This window comes from Maylandia zebra, linkage group LG10, assembly GCF_041146795.1.
Source record: "Maylandia zebra isolate NMK-2024a linkage group LG10, Mzebra_GT3a, whole genome shotgun sequence".
NCBI classification, from domain to species: Eukaryota; Metazoa; Chordata; class Actinopteri; order Cichliformes; family Cichlidae; genus Maylandia; species Maylandia zebra.
This window is the reverse complement of record NC_135176.1, coordinates 27364008-27383111: the sequence shown is the minus strand read 5'-3', so window position 1 is coordinate 27383111 and position 19104 is coordinate 27364008. Positions and strand designations below refer to the sequence as shown.

The window sequence follows — 19104 nt, the reverse complement described above, 5'->3', positions numbered from 1 at the left end:
GATAAGTGAAGATATCGGGGTAGGACAGTGGCGGTAAGTTGTCTGGGTCTTTACTCCACTGCCGTATTTCATATAGGTCCACATTTGCGGTGCACTCTATTTTTTTCAAGTACTGCTGCTTCACCTCTGGACGCAATTGGTCTCTATACCGTCTGTTTTCTTTTGAGCTGCTTTTAAGCATGTTTCTTGTCGTCGTTGTTCCAACACAGTGTGTTTGTTTTGATTTGTGGACCCGGAAAATGGTGCCGCACTCCCACAATACATTGCGGCGTGACGTCAACTCCAAAGCCCTATACTTGCCACCACAACATTGTCACACACTCACTTGTTTTTATACGCGCTGATGCAGTATTCTCCTGAACACTAGGTGTCGCCACTCAGACGATAGCGCATCACATGAGAACTGATATAGGAGAAGAAGTACATTGAGTGTTTTTTCCACAAACTCTCAAGTGTTGACTCTCAAACTGTTCCACCATCTCCCTCTGTATATCTATACGCCTCTGAGCTTCTGTACTGGAATATTAATATGGCAGTAAAAACCAGCACGACTGCAGACTATTGTCTTTAACCCAGTTGTGGCACCCACAGCACAACGCACCATGTTAAAAAAATTGAGATGTGCATGACCAGCCATAGCGCCACAGGATGTGATGTCAAATCTGGTGAGTGACACACAGGACAGAGCAAGCATAATGGCCCATTACTCCTCTAAACATACTTGCTGTCATTGTAGCTAAATCTTTATTTCATTTGATCATAAAGTTTTTTTTTTTTCGAAGCACGGTGGCACGGTGGTTAGCACTGTTGCCGCACAGCAAGAAGGTCCTGAGTTCAATTCCACCATCAGGCCGGGGTCTTTCTGTGTGGAGTTTGCATGTTCTCCCCGTGTCTGCGTGGGTTCCCTCCGGGTACTCTGGCTTCCTCCCACCGTCCAAAGACATGCAGCTTGTGGGATAGGTTAATTGGATAACCCAAAAAATTGTCACTAGGTGTGAATGTGCAAATGAATGTGAGTGTGAATGGTTGTCTGTCCCTGTGTGTTGGCCCTGCGACAGACTGGCGACCTGTCCAGGGTGTACCCTGCCTCTCGCCCTATGACAGCTGGGATAGGCTCCAGCGCCCCCCTGAAAAGGATAAGCGGAAGTGAATGGATGGATGGATGGATAAAGTTTTTCTCCAGAAGCCATTTCACTTGCCCGTGACCCCAATACGAATATGCCAAAGAGACTGGATGGATGACATTTGGCTTGTCCATGTGAGTAGCTGCAAACTTTAGTCAAGCTTGAAGGCGTCGATTTTGCGGCAGGGGCTTCATTTTTGCTCAGTACCCGGTCACTTAACAGCGATGTAAAACTCATTTCAGTATAGGACACTGCTGTTCCAGAAGTTTCCAGTTCACGGCAGCCTTGAGCCCTGGTGGTTCCTGGGTTGTCCCTGAACATCCTAGCCAATTTCCTATCAGCTGAGGGTGATAGTTTGGCCTTTCTCACTATTCTGAGTATTGGTCAGTCCAATAAGTACTGTCAAACAAATCTTTTTTTTCCTTTGCAAAGGGAAACTGCTAGCTGTAGTGAATAGTGATCATTAACAAGTAAACAGACCATGATCTTGTCAATTTAACACTGTAAACCTTCACTTATTAAAAGGTGTAAGTAAATGTATGTATATAATATTTAAACCTGTATGGATACTTTTGTGTGTGTGTGTGTGTGTGTGTGTGTGTGTGTGTGTGTGTGTGTGTGTGTGTGTGTGTATTGGAGAAAATCCAAAATAGATTCAAAGTTGTGCAACCAATTCTTGTTTTTTAAAGTCCTTAAAGATGTATGCTGTAAAACCATTCCACGTTGGAAAAAGAACTATTCAAAAAACTCGTTAAAAGCCCCATGACAATCATGCCATGATAAGTACATGTAAACTTCGGACCACAATTGAATGCATGTTAGTGCACCTTTTTAAGCACATATCATCGATTTCGCAATCATGCAAACAAATAACAAAGCACTTGGCGCATCATGCTTACAAAGACTCTTTTTAAAGCCTGCTGTGGTATTTTCCTACAGGGGACCCATAGTTTGGATTTGCTGTATCTGCAAATCACCGTTACAAATACTCTTCGTGATTATTGAGCCCAATTTGCAGAAAAAGGAGCATAACAAAAATGTAGAAATAAATAGAAAAATATATTTCGCTTAAAATGACCACACTGGCTACTCAACATAAATAAGTTTCCGTCATGTATGGAAAAAAATACAGCACACCAAGGAGCTAACGGGATGAGGGAAAATGTCCGTAGCTACAGAGCGGGGAGTAAGCTAGCACCGGGCGCTAGTTAGTGAGTTTGTGTTGTGTAAAGTGGTGAGTTTAAGCTGGGTTACCTCTCGCTGACCAGTACCACGTCGGCATCGCTCCAGTGTTTGAACACACACGGTAAGATCTTCCTGAAGGCGAAGAAGAGACCGGGGAAAACTACGGCGCCACACGCTAAAACTTGCAACATCCTGCTCATATTTTCCTCTCTAGCCGCCGGGACACCTGACTCTCTCTCTCCCCTCCGCGAGCTTCGACCGTTTACACGCGGCTGTGAGGCATTTTTCACGCGGCCGGGTTCGGCGTCTTTCACCGGGAACAGTCCACCATCAGCACACACTCGCACATACTCACACACTCACACATACTCCGCCAAGGCTCAGCAGCAGCAGCAGCAGCACCAGTGTTGAGCTAACGGCAAACAGACGTCAACTACCCGTGGAGACTTTCAAAATAAAAGGCGTGACCTGCGTGTTTCCCCTAGCGGAAGCGGTAATATCGCAACACAAACCCCACTAGGCTTTTATTTTGAAGGTCATTCTTTTCGCAGCATTTACGGTAAATTTAACAACTTGGAATTTAACAGTGTTTTATTAAAATTGCGGCTTGTGTTTTCAGCTTAACTTAAATATAGATATTAATGCCTTTGCAGCTGTTGTGTATGTGTTATAGCACATAGACGAACTACCTCCTTTAGCGAAAGTAGTCATACAACAAAATCAGTAGTTGCGTAAGCAGGCATTCAATTTTTTTGTTTCTCCACTTGGGGGCAGTGCAAGTGTTATATCATCACCAAGTTTGTGTGACGGATGTGTTATGGAGCACTTGTCAGCAGATAGAGCTAAATTATCAGATAAGTAAGAGACGGGTGTAGTATTCGCCCTCGGCTGAGCGACTGAGTAAAGCCATGTGTGGCATTTAAATTGTCCTCTGTGCTCAGCAGCTCGTCAGTAATTTGTTGCTGCTGAAAGCAGCCTTCTGCCATTGGAAATAAGGGGTTATGTAAATGATGAAAATCCTTCAACAGCAAATTAAAAGAGGTTAAAGAGCCATGGGGCTTAGAAAGAGAGATAGAGAGAAAACCTTCCGCCAATGAATTAACACCGGTGACTCTGTCTCTGTATCTGTCCACCTCTCATCTGAGGTCATCAGTCTCAGATACTGCTATCAGCTGTCAAGTAAACACTCTCTTTAAAGTCAGTTAACCTGACTTCGCTCAGCTCTGTCAGGTAGTAATATAACCCCCCCCCCCTAATACTAATTTCCATATATGCCACACCTAAATTCACCGTCCTTGGACATTCCACAAAGTGGATGGAACTGTTAAAAATGTAACCATTTTATTTGCAAGAAAAACAAAGTGCGGGCCATGATTCAATACCCTGCAGAACCACTTTTAGATGATCAAATTCTTGAATATATTGTTTTCTGCATGACTTTTTCTCTCACATTGTTGTGGGGAAATTTGGGTGGCTTCAGTTCACTGAGGTTTGTAAGTATTTGTTTATGCAATACTTGGTCAATGCATCACCTTGACTCTGTTCTTTTTCCTGTTTAGGATCATTGTCCTGTTGCATGAACCAGTTTTAAGCAATCTTTAGCTGTCAGACAGACGGCCTCACATCTGACTCTAGAATACTTTGGTGTACAGAGGTCGATTCAATGACTACAAGGTGCCCAGATCCTGCGGCTCCCTCCACCACCGTGTTTATGCTGTGGTGATCATAATCCCTGTGGATATGCTGTGTTTGATTGTGATTATGGCCAAACCTCTCCACTTTGGTCTGCACAGGTGACATTGTTCCAGGAGAGGTGTGATTATCTTGCTGCCATCTTATTTTAAGAGAGAAAAGGCTTTCCCCTGGCAACTCTTTTAAACAAGCCATGCTTGCTCAGTCTTGTTCTAATCGTACTGTCATGAATTATAATATTTAACATGGTAACTGAGGCCACTAGGGTCTGAGGTGTAGCTCTTTGGTTTTTAGCAGTTTCTTAGAGAATTACACGGTCTGACTTTAGGATGAATTTGCTGGGACATCCACTCCTGGGAGGATTGTGACCGTCAAACTCCCCAAACCTTTTATGTGGGTAGTCTCATTAGCTAACGATCATTAAATCATGTGCATGTGTTTAGCAGCACCTTGATCTCTTAACTCCATTTGGAACAGTAAGACCATGCTTTTACAATCCTGCACAGGTACCTGTGAAATTCTTTTCACATGATTAACTATATTTTCCACATGATCCACACACCAGCTAGTATTGATCAGGCTATAATAGGTGCATTCATTGGCATGAATGTCAATAGAATAGAATTCAGATTAATCTAATTAAACCCTAAAATTAAAACGTGATGGCGTTATGAGGGACAGAGGAACTCACAAACAAGATGCCAAAGCAACAGTGCTTGAGATGATAGATTAATAATAAAAGATAATCACTATCTGACAGTTATATACAAGTAAGTTATAAGTTATATACAAGTAATCAGTAAATAGCAGACTTGCTATGAAGTATCAGATAAACAGAAAAATGTCAGAGTTTCTAAAACCCACAAGTTGCACTACATGCATTACTGACTATATTAATTTCTGTGTGGATAACACCGTACCTACCAGGACTGTACGGTGTTTCTCCAACAACAAACCTTGGATTACCCCAGAAATTAAAGCTGTCCTCAAGCAGAAGAGGAGGGCCTTCAAATCCAAAGACAAAGAGGAGTTGAAAAGGGTGCAGAGAGAGTTGAGGGGACTGATAAGGAATGGGAAGGACAGCTACAGGCAGAAGATGGAGAACCAGCTTCAGCAAAACAACGTTGGTGAAGTCTGGAGAGGCCTCAGAACCATCTCAGGCCACAAACAGCAGAACTCTCTGCCTGGGAGGGATGTGAGGTGGGCAAATGAACTGAATCATTTCTTCAACAGATTTGATTCAACCATGAGACAGTCTGCAACATCGGCTGCAGACTCACCCACCCCCACTGCTGCTGTTCCACCTCAGACACTTCACACCTCCTCTATTCACCCTGCTCACTCCCCCCCACCCCCAACAACAGCATCCAATACACACTCAACACAAGGCTCCAGCCTGTCTCTCTCAACCACCCAGGTTAGGAGGGAACTGAGGAGGATTAATGGCAAGAAGGCAGCGGGCCCAGATGGCATCAGCTCGAGGGTCGTCAGGTCCTGCGCGGACCAACTGTGTGGGGTGATGGAGCACCTCTTCAACCTGAGCCTGAGGTTGGGAAGAGTCCCACAGCTCTGGAAAACCTCCTGTGTTGTACCAGTGCCAAAGACTTCACGCCCCAAGGACCTCAACAGCTACAGGCCGGTGGCTCTGACATCCCACCTGATGAAGACCCTGGAGCGGTTGGTCCTGGCTCAGCTTCGGCGTCTAACAAGCTCATCACTGGACCCACTTCAGTTTGCCTACCAGCCTGGCATTGGCGCGGATGATGCCGTCATTCACCTCCTACATCGTTCCTACATCCTGGAGACCGCTGGAAGCACTGTGAGAATCATGTTCTTTGATTTCTCCAGTGCCTTCAACACTATTCTTCCCTCGGTTCTGAAGGACAAGCTGGAGAACTCTGGAGTGGACCATCACCTCACTACCTGGATCCTGGACTACCTCACCGACCGACCACAGTATGTGAGGACTCAGGGCTGTGTGTCGGACAGGGTCGTCTGCAGTACGGGGGCCCCACAGGGAACGGTTCTGGCTCCGTTCCTCTTCACCATCTACACTGCAGACTTTTCCCACAATTCCACCCAGTGCTTCCTGCAGAAGTTCTCTGATGACTCTGCAATAGTCGGCCTCATCACTGATGGGGACGACAAGGAGTACAGAGGACTGACTCAAGACTTTGTGGACTGGTGCCAGCTGAACTACCTCCAGATCAACGCCAGTAAAACCAAGGAGCTGGTGGTAGACTTCCGCAGGCACAAGCATTCTCCACTGCAACCACTGAACATCCAAGGTATGGACATTGAGGCTGTGGACAGCTACAGGTACCTTGGTGTTCATCTGAACAACAGACTGGACTGGACTCATAACTCAGACGCCCTCTACAGAAAAGGGCAGAGCAGGCTGTACCTGCTGCGGAGACTCAGGTCGTTTGGGGTGGAGGGCCCACTCCTGAAGACCTTCTATGACTCTGTGGTGGCTTCTGCTATCTTTTATGGTGTGGTCTGCTGGGGCGGCAGCATCTCTGCTGGGGACAGGAAGAGACTGAACAGGGTGATCCGAAGGGCCAGCTCTGTTCTAGGATGCCCTCTGGACCCAGTGGAGGTGGTGAGTGACAGGAGAATGGCGGCTAAGCTGTCATCCCTGTTGGACAACGTCTCCCACCCCATGCAGCAGACTGTGACAGCACTGAGCAGCTCCTTCAGTGGGAGACTGCGGCACCCACGGTGTGGGACGGAGAGATTTCGCAGGTCTTTCCTCCCCACTGCTGTCAGACTCCACAACAAAGACTTTAACTGAACAAACACACACATCCACACATGTGCAATAACACTAAGTGCAATAATCTTTTCTGGCATCGTTGTATTTTTACTCAGTTGTATATAGCATTCGTATTCTATTTTTATCTTATTGTATATTTTTATTCTATTTTATTCTACTGTATATAGTATATTATTTTATTCTATTCTGTACAGCTGTGTACTGTATTTATTCTTATTGTATTCTAATTTTTGCGTCATAACTTTTGCACTGTCCACTTCCTGCTGTGACAAAACAAATTTCCCACGTGTGGGACTAATAAAGGTTATCTTATCTTATCTTATCTTTAAAAAGCTCCACCATGACAACACGCCTGTGATTCCTTATTGTAAATGTGACCATTTTGAGATGTTTCATTTCCTCTGAAAATGTGTAACGATGAATAAAAAGTGAAGAAATCTAAAGTGTAAAGTCTAAAGTGTGCGTGTGGCTGCCGGATGAGTGTTTGATTGTTTCAGAAACAGGCATGACCTTTGTCAGAGACACTAAAGATCTTTGAAGGGAGTGTAATGTGTAAACCACATCTGTCCTGAAAGGAGCCATAAATGCTATCGGAATTCCACGAAGGGGTAATAGGGCTACGTACAATATATTATTGATCATTTTGAGAATACAGTTGAAATTTCGAGATACAATTAGAAATATTAGTTGGCAATATTTGTAGATGACTTAGTTAAATCGTACTTCAGTATCAGCTTAGGTAACAGGAAATGGATTTCTCTTGGCCTGGCTTGTGCAAAATAAAGTGGCTGGCGATTGGTTACACCCTCGTGCAGCAATGAGGATGTACGCCGTATCACAATGCACAATAAGACGGCGGATCAACTCATTTCACTAACTCATCTACACGAGGCTATTTTGTAGCAGGTGTAGGAGCTGCGGCAGTTGTTCGACTTGACATGACAAGTCGTCATGTCATGGCAATACTATTACAGTACTGTAATAGTATTTTGAGTATAATCTTGAAATTTCAACTTTAATCTCAAAATGAATATTCTTTTTCTTAATGTAGCCCTAAGACTCCATTGTAGCCTTTTCTCTAGAAAACAAGAGAAGAGAAAATCTGGGAGGCAAAGAAAATCTAAAAACTGTTGAAACTTTACCGTGCTGTGTCCTATTTGCTGTCCCGTAAGCGGATAGTAAATAGTTTTATAGGGGTAGCGGTAAATGTGTCTTGATCTTATTTCTTAGACCACCGTTATCACTGAGTGACATCAAAATACTCAGAATTCACTCACAGAATCGGTGGAGTGTACCAGTGCCACATCAGGACAGATGCTGATGTCATTTGAGAGGGGATGGGTGAAACAGTGTAGATTAGGCCATGTGCAGACTTGTTTTGGAGATTTGGGTGGATTCTGTACAAAATAAATTCCACTCAACAAAGATAAAATCTAATGTCTCCAAAGGTTGATTCTGTTAGCGTAGCGTTTTGTGGGAGAAATGTTTCGTCACTCATCCAGGTGACTTCTTCAGTCTCAGCTGACTGCAGGTTTCCCCAATCTTATAAACAGTACATTTGCATAATGACTGAAACCAGCCCACTGAAGGAACAATGGGCTGGGAGGTCAGTTCCTTAATCTTAATTATGCAAATTCTCATGACCATTGATCAACAACCACTGACCAAAACCCACTGATCAAAGACCACTGATCAATGGCCATGAGTACCATTCACAGAGAGTTGGGGAATGGCTGCAATCACAGGATTGTAAGATGTCGAAAGATGTACAAGTCTAAGACCAGGCAACAAAGGAAGTTTGACTTGCTTGTTGTACTTCGGAAACCACCGCAAAATACGGAGCGTGTCCTCAGTGACCAGAAGAGACAAGGATGCGACACAGAGGATGTGGACAAGTGGGTGAAGAATTTGTCTGAAAAAAATGATACGACCAAGACAAAAACTGGTATTTTGTAAATAAAATAATAAACGTGAATTCACTGTGTAACTGTGTAACTTTTTTAGCAGCGTCCTCCTGAAATGCACTAACAACACTGAGAGTAACATCCTCCTCTATGCCCCTTAATGCTCTCTGGTCGCTATGGTAACATGTAAATATTTCTTTCAAAATGAGACACACAACTACAAAACAGAAAAAGACCCAGGGAAACAGAGTTAATGATAAAAATCCTGAAAACCATAAATTTCACACCCGAGCCTCAACTCTTGCGGGGTTGGGGGCAGCTTACTTAGATAACTTAAAAATGTTATTGTCTGGCTTTTTTCAGTGTTTTATTTGTTCCTGAGTAAATCGGTTTGGCTGAGATTAAAGTTATAGTTTTCACACAGCTGAATAAACATCAAACAGAAAACTGATTAAACAGAAATGTGAGCTATTGTCCTGTTATATTTGAGGGAGCAAAGAGCAGACTGTTGAGTTTGTCTCCACCGAGACAATCTGCAAATTTCATTAAAAGTGTAATAAACTATCATAATGTCTTTATTTTTAGTTAGCACATACCTTAACACTTCAAGCTGTAAGGTAATGATAGTTATATAAGAGCAGATGCATGCTGGTACAATAAGCTGTACGTTTTACGTCCACTGGATGCATGATCTTAGTCGACTAATCGCAAAAATACTTGGTGACTAGTCGACTATCAAAAAAATTTGTGGCAGCCCTACTGTTGAGATGCCATTCTTAATGAAGTTAAACAGGGAAATGCTGATGTATGCCAAATTACACAAGCTGGACTGAAAACCAGTGATAACATAAGTGATTTCCTCCTTACAACAGTGAGTGTCTACAGTCATCTGTAAAACACAGTGGAGGCTCTGTCACGGTTTGGGGCTGCGTTTCAGTCACTGGTGTTGGAGATCTTGTAAAAATTGATGGAATTATGAACACAGAAAAGTACCATCAGATTTTGATTCCCCATGCTGTAGCATCTGGAAAAATTCTTATTGGTAACTGCTTCATTTATCAACCTGAAAATGACTCTAAACACACTGCCAATGCAGTGAAAGCATACACGGAGAGAAAAACACATATGAAAGGCTGTCAGTGATTGGTTGGCCTGAAGAAATCCAAAGTGTAAAGTCTAAAGTGTGCGTTGGCTTTGAATGTCCTTGAAGAAACGTAATCTGATCACTGAGCTCATTTTAAGAGAGAAAAGGCTTTCCCCTGGCAACTCTTTTAAACAAGCCATGCTTGCTCAGTCTTGTTCTAATCGTACTGTCATGAATTATAATATTTAACATGGTAACTGAGGCCACTAGGGTCTGAGGTGTAGCTCTTTGGTTTTTAGCAGTTTCTTAGAGAATTACACGGTCTGACTTTAGGATGAATTTGCTGGGACATCCACTCCTGGGAGGATTGTGACCGTCAAACTCCCCAAACCTTTTATGTGGGTAGTCTCATTAGCTAACGATCATTAAATCATGTGCATGTGTTTAGCAGCACCTTGATCTCTTAACTCCATTTGGAACAGTAAGACCATGCTTTTACAATCCTGCACAGGTACCTGTGAAATTCTTTTCACATGATTAACTATATTTTCCACATGATCCACACACCAGCTAGTATTGATCAGGCTATAATAGGTGCATTCATTGGCATGAATGTCAATAGAATAGAATTCAGATTAATCTAATTAAACCCTAAAATTAAAACGTGATGGCGTTATGAGGGACAGAGGAACTCACAAACAAGATGCCAAAGCAACAGTGCTTGAGATGATAGATTAATAATAAAAGATAATCACTATCTGACAGTTATATACAAGTAAGTTATAAGTTATATACAAGTAATCAGTAAATAGCAGACTTGCTATGAAGTATCAGATAAACAGAAAAATGTCAGAGTTTCTAAAACCCACAAGTTGCATCTTTAAAAGTGTGCGTTGGCTTTGAATGTCCTTGAAGAAACGCAATCTGATCACTGAGCTCATTTTATATGACCCCAACCTGTTAGCCTTTAAGATAATAAGTGTGATAAAAATAACTTTCATTTTATCTTTTGCCCCATAAAAATATACCCTTTGCCTCCTTCGTAATTACTACAGATATTACTGTAGAGGGTTTCGCCTCTCTGACATAATTGTGATGTGATGATCTGAAGAGTTATAGGAATTTACTTGGTAGCTATACAAAAAAATGTAGTTAAAACTACAATATGTCTCTATGAAAAGTAGAGAGCAACTTTCTCTTCACCTAACAGTACAAAGTCCTGCACAGCCATCCTTCATCCTTCGCTGATGTATAACTTGGATGTGGTCCAAGAACAAATTATCTTCTGTATGTTTGCATTGTTCCCTGGAAAAGATCCAACAATCATAATCCAGGCTGGAATTGTATTTCCTGAAAAACGTAACTAAGAACGCAAACTGCATAATAATGAAACTGACTAGAAGATGGGGTTAATATTCACACATCCCACATCATAGTTTTCATGTTTAATGAAAACTAATTTTCTCTCAGGGGTTCCACAAGGATTCTTTCTCAGACATTTGCTTTTTTAAATAATTGCTTTTGCTTGGCGAGTTTATAGACAGTACAATTTAACACCTTTATTCTAGTGACTTATTTCATCATGTCGCATTATTTTTCAACTACAAAGTTATATTTTTATTACACATTCTCCTCAGGTCAGAGGTCATCGAGTTAGAACTGAAGTGGCACTTTTGTTTACACAGCTTTTATGTTATTCGATCTTTTCGAGCAGCTGCTGTCATCAGCGTACAGACTCGGTAGTCCCGATAGTTTTAAATCATTATATAGAGACCTTTACCTCACTGGGGGTGGCTGTGCATCAGGAGGCAGACCAGGTAGTCTTCTAATTGGAAGGTTGGTGGTTTGATCCCTGGTTGCTTCAGTCTGCATGCCAAATATCCTTGGGCAAGATATCTGCAGGAATGTTAGAAAGCACTTGAGCATAGAAAAAATGGTTCAGGTAAATGAGGCGTTTAGGTTGAGTAAAAAAGTGCTATATAAGAACTGATTCTCAAAATGCTTTAAAGCGTCAAATATTAGATTTGAAGTGAGGCAGCCAAAGTTGCTACAGCCTCCATTTGAATCCTCAATATGCATATTATCTTGCTAAACATTCCTAATCACTTCGATGCCAATTAGTTTCATCCTGTTTTTGTTTAACAAAATAATTCTTAGTTGGTGGCTTCTTTCAAATACAGGTCAGTTTAACCTCTCTGCACTTTTTTCTTCTTTCATTTGCTAAACAAGCCCATTTGTTACATTTGTTTGTGAAGTTCTGCACTGATATTTTGATGAATCGTGTTTACACTCAAACAAAAAATGTAAGAAATTACTTTTCTGGTCATTTCATTTATTTGTTTGTTTAGTTTCTTGGCTCTTGGGTGATATGGATCACGGAGCCTGTTAGAGTTTCTTGTCCACCTACTTGTTCACCCCTTTGGGCTTTTGAGCGTCCAAACTTTCGGTCAACAATGAGCTGAAATGAATATCCACTGCTCACTTTAAAGACTTGAAAATACAAAGAAGCCTCATGTGTGAATATCATTCTGGAAACACACACCAATTTCTTTTTTTTTCTTCTTTTCTCTCTTTTTCCTCGACTGTTTTGTTAAAGAACAAAAACAAAAGGCCTCGGCAAAAGTCAAACCCAGGTTATCCCTCCAGCAAATCACTTCTGTGGCTCACAGTGAGATGCAGAAACCATTTATAAATTCTACTTGCGGTGCATTAAAGCACTTAATGGTTTGTCTTGCTAGCACGCTTGCGCTGCTTAAACCCAATCCAATAATAGCAGATGACATACAACTGAGAAGAGAGCACAGATCTGCTGAGGAAGCTCTTGGCTCATGTAGCCGAGCAGCATTTAAAACTAGATTTCCTTTTTTCCTCTTTCCTTTTCCCCCATTTAAAAAACATATATCTTGCTCTGACACACTGGGCCCAGGTGTTGCCAGTATCATCGGTACCTGCAGATGAGAAGGAAAGCAGGGCATAGTGGGCCATCACATCTCCCCATCTGCATTGTGCCTTCAGAGATGCCTCTGCATACAACACCAACAAGAAGAACTGATTCTCACTGTATATTTCCTCCTTTTTAGACCGTTTACTACAAAGCCTAAACTTTTCAGTAGCCATGCTACATTGAAAGTCACTTAAATTGCATTTCTAGCTCATTCTGATCCCCGATTTGCTTGCATAACTTTTCAAAACTTTCCAAGAAAACTGGAAATTCAAGAATATCAAAAATTTCAAGAGTACACTTGACATATTGCTCTCTAGAATGTAGTAAACTTTTAAGGTTCACACATGATCATCAACAGTGGGCCTTTTTCACCGGCTCAGAAAAAGGGAAACTCTCCCATCGCTGCATTTGTTTTGCATTTGTTGTACAGTTGCTAGTCACTGTGGGGGGAAAAAACACTGGCAGCTTTGACTCTTTCACACCAAATTGTGTTAAGGACATGCTGCTGTGCTATAGTGACGGTGTGTTTTCAGAAACAGTTGGCTGGACAGCTCGCCAAGCTGAGCAAACAGGAGGCAGTGACCACGATTTACCCAGCTCTGTAGCCTCTGTATTTAGTCTTTCCAGCCACCACTGCTAGCAAGTGCCTCAAAGATAAGGTGAAGAAGCAAGTAAAAATAACGTAAAGACCTCGTATGTGACGTGCTGAACATTTTCAGGTAAGTGTAACTCTGTAGAAACGGTTGCTATGGCTCCCTCTTTTTTTGCAAGTTTTCCTCAAAAATACATAGTAAAGCAGATACAACACGAGGCGAAATCGAGGGAAAAGTTAATGATTATCGAGTACTAATAGGAAAATTGTATGGAAACTATCAATACCAGATTAATTTGTAACATGATTATGTAATTCCGTTCTTGCCTGTGAGAGAAAAAAAGGAGTTCGGCCACAACAGGTGCCTTTCAGATGACCTTCCCTTCTCTTAAAGATAGCCTGTTTTTGATGTTGCCACTTGCTTTATTACATTATAGATTATCTGACATCCTCACAACTACTTTCTTCTATAAAGGGCTTGGCTGCATTCATACCACATATTATTCACTTTTCTGACGGTTTAAGACACTCAGGTGAAGTTAAAAACACAGACAGGACTAAAACGTCATAAGCTGGCCTATACTGCTTTGCCTGCCCACACTCCTAGCACCTTAGCTTTACTATCACACAGGAAGCGCACACCAATTACATCTCCTTGGAAAGTATTGATAATCCTGTACATGTTGCAACACTATCCTCCATTGACCTCTGGTAACATGCTATTATATGTGGGAGGGCTGGAAATGACTGGGTGGGTGATAACAGGGTCATAAAAGTAGCTGTCTGAATATATCCGATGGGAGGCAGAAGGGAAGCAAGGCATCAGTGACACCCTCTCAGGTGAGTAAGTCGGTTTTTCTCTTGAGGTTTTCTTAAATCTTTTGGATTCATTCATAGACTGCTGTGGCATCGGGGTAAATACTCTTATTACCGTTGATGTGACCACAAATACTCGCTTGAGAGTTTTTGTGTTTTTTATAACTGTATTTACAAATCAGTGATTTCTTGGTGATATCGAGCCATGACATGGAAATTCATTTAGGCTCAATTGGCATTTATTTAAAAATATATTTTTTTATTATTTTTGCCTTGTATAATACATTATACCCACATATTATTGATGACTGAGTTTGATTGAAGTTACTCTTATCTGTCTCACATGATAAATTCAGGATTCATGATTTTCTGTCTGCAAGTGAGAGATTTTAGAGAAATTAACTCACCGTCATGTTTGTGCTTTTATGTTTTTCATGCAGCTTTTGACCTGAGGAGTCTCTTTGACTACGTCAATTTATTTCAAAGCACAATGAAGCTGAGTCTTGTTCTATCGGCTTTTTGCCTTCTTACCACAGGTAAAAAAAAATTACAATACATAAACCTTTAAAAAAGATCCTTTTAGAAAAGGGAAGACAAAACCTTTTTTTAAAGAGAGTGTGAAGAGAATAACTAAAGATTATTAATTAACTGTTATTCACACACAAAGCATCACAACAAGATTATCTTAAAAACATCTCTGGCCACTTTGCCCTCAAATGGAAGCTGACTGAAATATTCGGCATATATACATCAAATAACTTTGTTTAATTCATAGTTTATGATTTTTTTTTAAAGTTGAAAAAGTTTTTATGGTTAATTTCGGCCACATCTATATCTAGACTGACCTTTCATTTTTTGTGTGAAGGATGATCTGTTTCATGGTGTTAGCATAGAATCTAATCATAGTTGTAGCGTACCATCGTAGCGAATTTTAATGGTGGTGGACCAAAGTTAAAGTATTTCCCGGTAATCAAAGGGAAGGTTGATGGGAGGCCATGTAGACAGAGTAGGAAATGTTGAAATTCTTGAAAGGGTTAGGCCTTCGGGGGGGGGGGGGGGGGGGGGGGGGGGGGGGTTTGTTTCAATAGCGTCATTAGAGCAAAGGTTGAGTTTATTATCTATGACATTCTCCCATTAAGAATGCAAAGCTGTAAATAAGTACTGAACTCCATTATCTTGATATTGGACAATAAATGTCAACGGCTGAAATTTGAGATCTTTAATCTGGAAACATTTTTAATAAATTTTAGAAAATGTTTTGTTTAAAAGAAAACATGTGTTAAGGCAGAAGTTGTGACTAGTTTCTGTGAGCATCACAGGAACAGAGGTTTGTTAACCTTTTGGGAAACCTTTGTATGATCTTGCCTTTTAACCCTTTTTGATCTTCCTGTCAGTATTTCTGTGTGGAGGAGAGACATCAACTAGCATCGCACCAAAAACCACTGCCTCAACTAACGTATTCAGCACGACCACAGACAGCCCATCCAGCACGACCACAGACAGACCATCCAGCACGACCACAGACAGACCATCCAGCACGACCACAGACAGACCATCCAGCACGACCACAGACAGACCATTAAGCACGACCACAGACAGCCCATCCAGTACGACCACAGACGCCGCATCCAACACCACCACCATTATCCCCACCATTATAACTAATTCTACTGAATCAGTTCCTACAACTGAGATTGTTCAGGAATCCAATTCAGGGCTTTCACCGGGCGCTATAGCGGGCATCACCATCGGCTCCATTGCCGGTGTGGGAGCAGTCGGTCAGTACTACACACGAGCATGAATTTACCATCATTTCTGCTTCCTCTATCACATATAATCTGTTATTCATTAACCAGGATGGCACTGGGGATGAGCCATAGCAACCGAGAATATTATTTACAGATACAGGAGCCTATTGGCACGAAAATATGCAAATATAGAAGGAAATAAGTTGTGAAAATTATGAAAATGTATTAGTGATAGTTGTAAAGGATTACAATATTCTTAGGAAAGAAATTGGTTCTCTAAGATAAATGACATGATAGAAAATAATAATTGAGACTTTTGTTACAGTGTTTCACAATTTTGAGTATTTAATCAGTAATTTCTCGACTAGTCTTGGACTCATATTTGTTTTGCGAGACATTAATAAATGAATAATAGTTAATCCATTTTTATTGCAGGTGGTGGTATCTTTGGTTTATTGAAGTACACAGGGAAGATCTAAGACCAGCTGTTGCACAATAAGGATCGAAGTGGATGTAGATCGTCAGATGAAACATGTCCTATCCTGAGATCAGACTTAATCCTGACCATGCTGAGTGGATAGAGTAAGGCCTAAATGTCTGAATGGCTCAAGAAGGAATAAACTGATATATGTATAGTATATGTATATTCAAGATTATGATCTCATGGGCCAAGAGGAAGACATAATAATGTCTGTTTCACCACTTTGCTATTTTGATTGCTTGACTGATGGCCAGAAAATAATCCTTAGCTGATCAAAACATTTACATAATAGTATGAAATGTATTCATATTTTATTTGATATGTTTATCTTATTGACAGATACTACTCATCTAGTCGGTTAAATGTATTTAATTTTATGAGTTAATCTTCCTAATGTCCTTCACATTTGATGTTTTGTTTCAATATAAAGGGTAGACTGTTTAACTATAAAAAAGGTTTTTTGTATAGAAACAAGAATACATAAGCTTTTGTGTTCATTTATAAAGGTAAAAAATCGTTGTAAGTGAATACCGATATTTCCTTTAAGCTAAATAATTAAATTTTATTGATAACATTTTCTTAAGATTAATTTGGCATTTTGCTCAAATACTGTAATTTCCTAGTGAAAAGCTTTGCAATCACTATGTTGTAAATTAATAAATAAATATAAAAATATAATATGCTTTCTATAGCTGTCAAATAAAAGTGTTGCTTGAGCCATCTAGGCTATTGATTTATACACATACTTCCTTTAGTAGCTGAGTTATTTGCTTAATTTATGAGTTTATGACTTTTCCACCCATAGGCTTGGTGCTTCACTTTATGGTACAATGATGGTTAGGATTGAGAACAACAGTCTATCAGTGAAAACAGATTGAGAAAATAATGTTTTGTTTGGGACTAGCTAAGTTTTTTGCAAGCTTTCAAACACCTAGCGTTTCCTCAATAATCTGGGTCTTGCATTGTTTGGTTTTATGCAGTTTTGTCTCTGAGACACTTGCCCAGCTCATGCTAGCTTGATGAAAAAGAATTTAATCTTTGACATATAACAAATACAGTCAAACACAAAAAACAATGAAACTGACATGAAATATATAATGTTCTAGTGTTAGCTAACACTATAGTGTTAGCTAGCGACCAGCAAATGTAGAACTTTTTTGTGAAAATCTACAAGAAGAAAAGAAAACTAAAAGTAATCAAACTGTACTTGAAGTAAATCCAAAATGCCAACTATGACAATTATGTGCCCAAAACTTTGGTGTGAAACGGTTGATGCCATACTCATGGTTATGGTAGGGTGACCAACTGTCCTCTTTTCCCTGGACATGTCCACTTTTCACGTTCTGTCCGGGCCATCTGGGAGGAGTTTTGAGATCGATGAAAATGTCCGGGTTTTTCTATAGGCCTACCCATATGTGTGACGTCATCCCAAGCTGCTGTTTCGTGAGTGGTTGTTCTGCGCTCACAGACGGGACAGACGGCGCGCTGATGATGTTTAAAAGATGCCAAAGCGCAAGTGAAGCATTTCAGATCAACTGCAAAAGAAATTTCCTCGTAAAGTCCCAGTACTGGTAAAAAAAAAAAAAAATTATACAGATGAGGCCTTATTTCTGTACCATTATTTAATTTGAGGGGTTTTTAAGTTAATTTTTAGCACTTGTTTACTTGAAAAAGCCCATATGGCATTTTTTATTTCAACATTCATTAACCGCACAGAGAAGGCATCGTTTAAATATGTTAACATTTTCTTTAAGCAAACAGTATCATTAAAGTTCTTCATGACTGGGCCAAGTGTCCTCTTTTTGGAAATCAAAATATGGTCACCCTAGGTCACCCTAAGGAAGATAGTCAGTGGGTACTGTTAATACCAGTACTTTCTCAGATAAACATTAGCAAAAAGGCTGGAAACGGGTGAAATACAGCCTAGAAAATTATGCAATTAAATTGGTGCTGTCAGCGTTAATCTCGTTAAAAAGAAGTTAACGGCATAACCACATTAATGCGGCAAATCTCAGTTAGCGAGTTAATGCGGATCGCCCCGTGCATGGGGCTGCACGGCGTTAGCGCGGTTAGCTTGTTAACGCGTTAGTGCCGTGCAGTCCCACGTTAACTGTTAACGTCATTTTAAAAAAATTAACGCTAACAGCACTAAAATAAGGAAAAAGTTCTGTTTATTTAATCTACACAAACACTAATTTAAAAAAAGACTTTTTGAATAAAACAGGTTTTTAACATGTTTGAATTTTCCCTACAGTCAACTGAGGACATAAAAACTAACTCAGCAGATTTTATTTTATTTACTTAACATTTATTTAACCAGGATACTGTCCTGGATAAGATAGATAGCAGTACAAACTATGATGGTCGCACACACTAGGAATACAAACGCACGCACATATAGACACACCAATCCTCATGTGAAATAGCCCAGTAAAATACAGGAACGACATCACTGTCTGTCTGAGGCTAACAAACAGGGAAGGCAAAAGTTAAGTTACTACCACCAGGTCATTTAAAATCACCTTAAATTAATTTGGTTTAATTTAGTGGTGTACAAGACATAAATAAGTTGGTGAGTTATGTCAGGCTTAAAGTCACCATGATAACTTCTGCTGAAAGCAAAACTGGAGCAGGTTATGTTCAGAGCTTTAGTTTAAAATCATCTGGAGGAGCCACTTTTCACCAGTTCATCATTTTACAGCAGGTTTTAAGTGTGACCCACATCCTCTGCAGGGTGACTCATGTGTGCAAGTTATTA

At 40.6% G+C, this 19104-nt stretch overlaps 2 protein-coding genes across 4 annotated transcripts in view; one reads left to right on the top strand and one right to left on the bottom strand.

The window, feature by feature from the left end:
- The window catches only part of tlcd3a (TLC domain containing 3A), a 50344-nt gene extending 47607 nt beyond the window's left edge, over positions 1-2737 (bottom strand). The window contains exon 1 of one of the 2 annotated variants that reach the window (XM_004551210.3): positions 2379-2737. In XM_004551210.3, coding sequence (XP_004551267.1) covers positions 2379-2509 — 131 coding nt within the window. In that variant the 5' untranslated portion in view covers positions 2510-2737. The remainder of the gene's footprint in view (positions 1-2378) is intronic. The other variant, XM_076889413.1, reaches the window with a different exon arrangement.
- A 10516-nt stretch (positions 2738-13253) lies between these two features.
- Positions 13254-17063, top strand: LOC101469279 (uncharacterized). 2 transcript variants are annotated; one of them, XM_004551211.2, is made up of 4 exons: positions 13254-13428; positions 14558-14653; positions 15512-15895; positions 16301-17063. In XM_004551211.2, exons 2-4 carry the CDS (start codon positions 14608-14610, stop codon positions 16342-16344), a joined length of 474 nt encoding a protein of 157 aa, XP_004551268.2. In that variant the 5' UTR covers positions 13254-13428; positions 14558-14607; the 3' UTR covers positions 16345-17063. The 2 variants fall into 2 exon arrangements, with proteins under 2 accessions (XP_004551268.2, XP_004551269.2); XM_004551212.2 differs by lacking the exon at positions 13254-13428 and adding an exon at positions 14060-14141.
- Positions 17064-19104: the final 2041 nt, after the last annotated feature.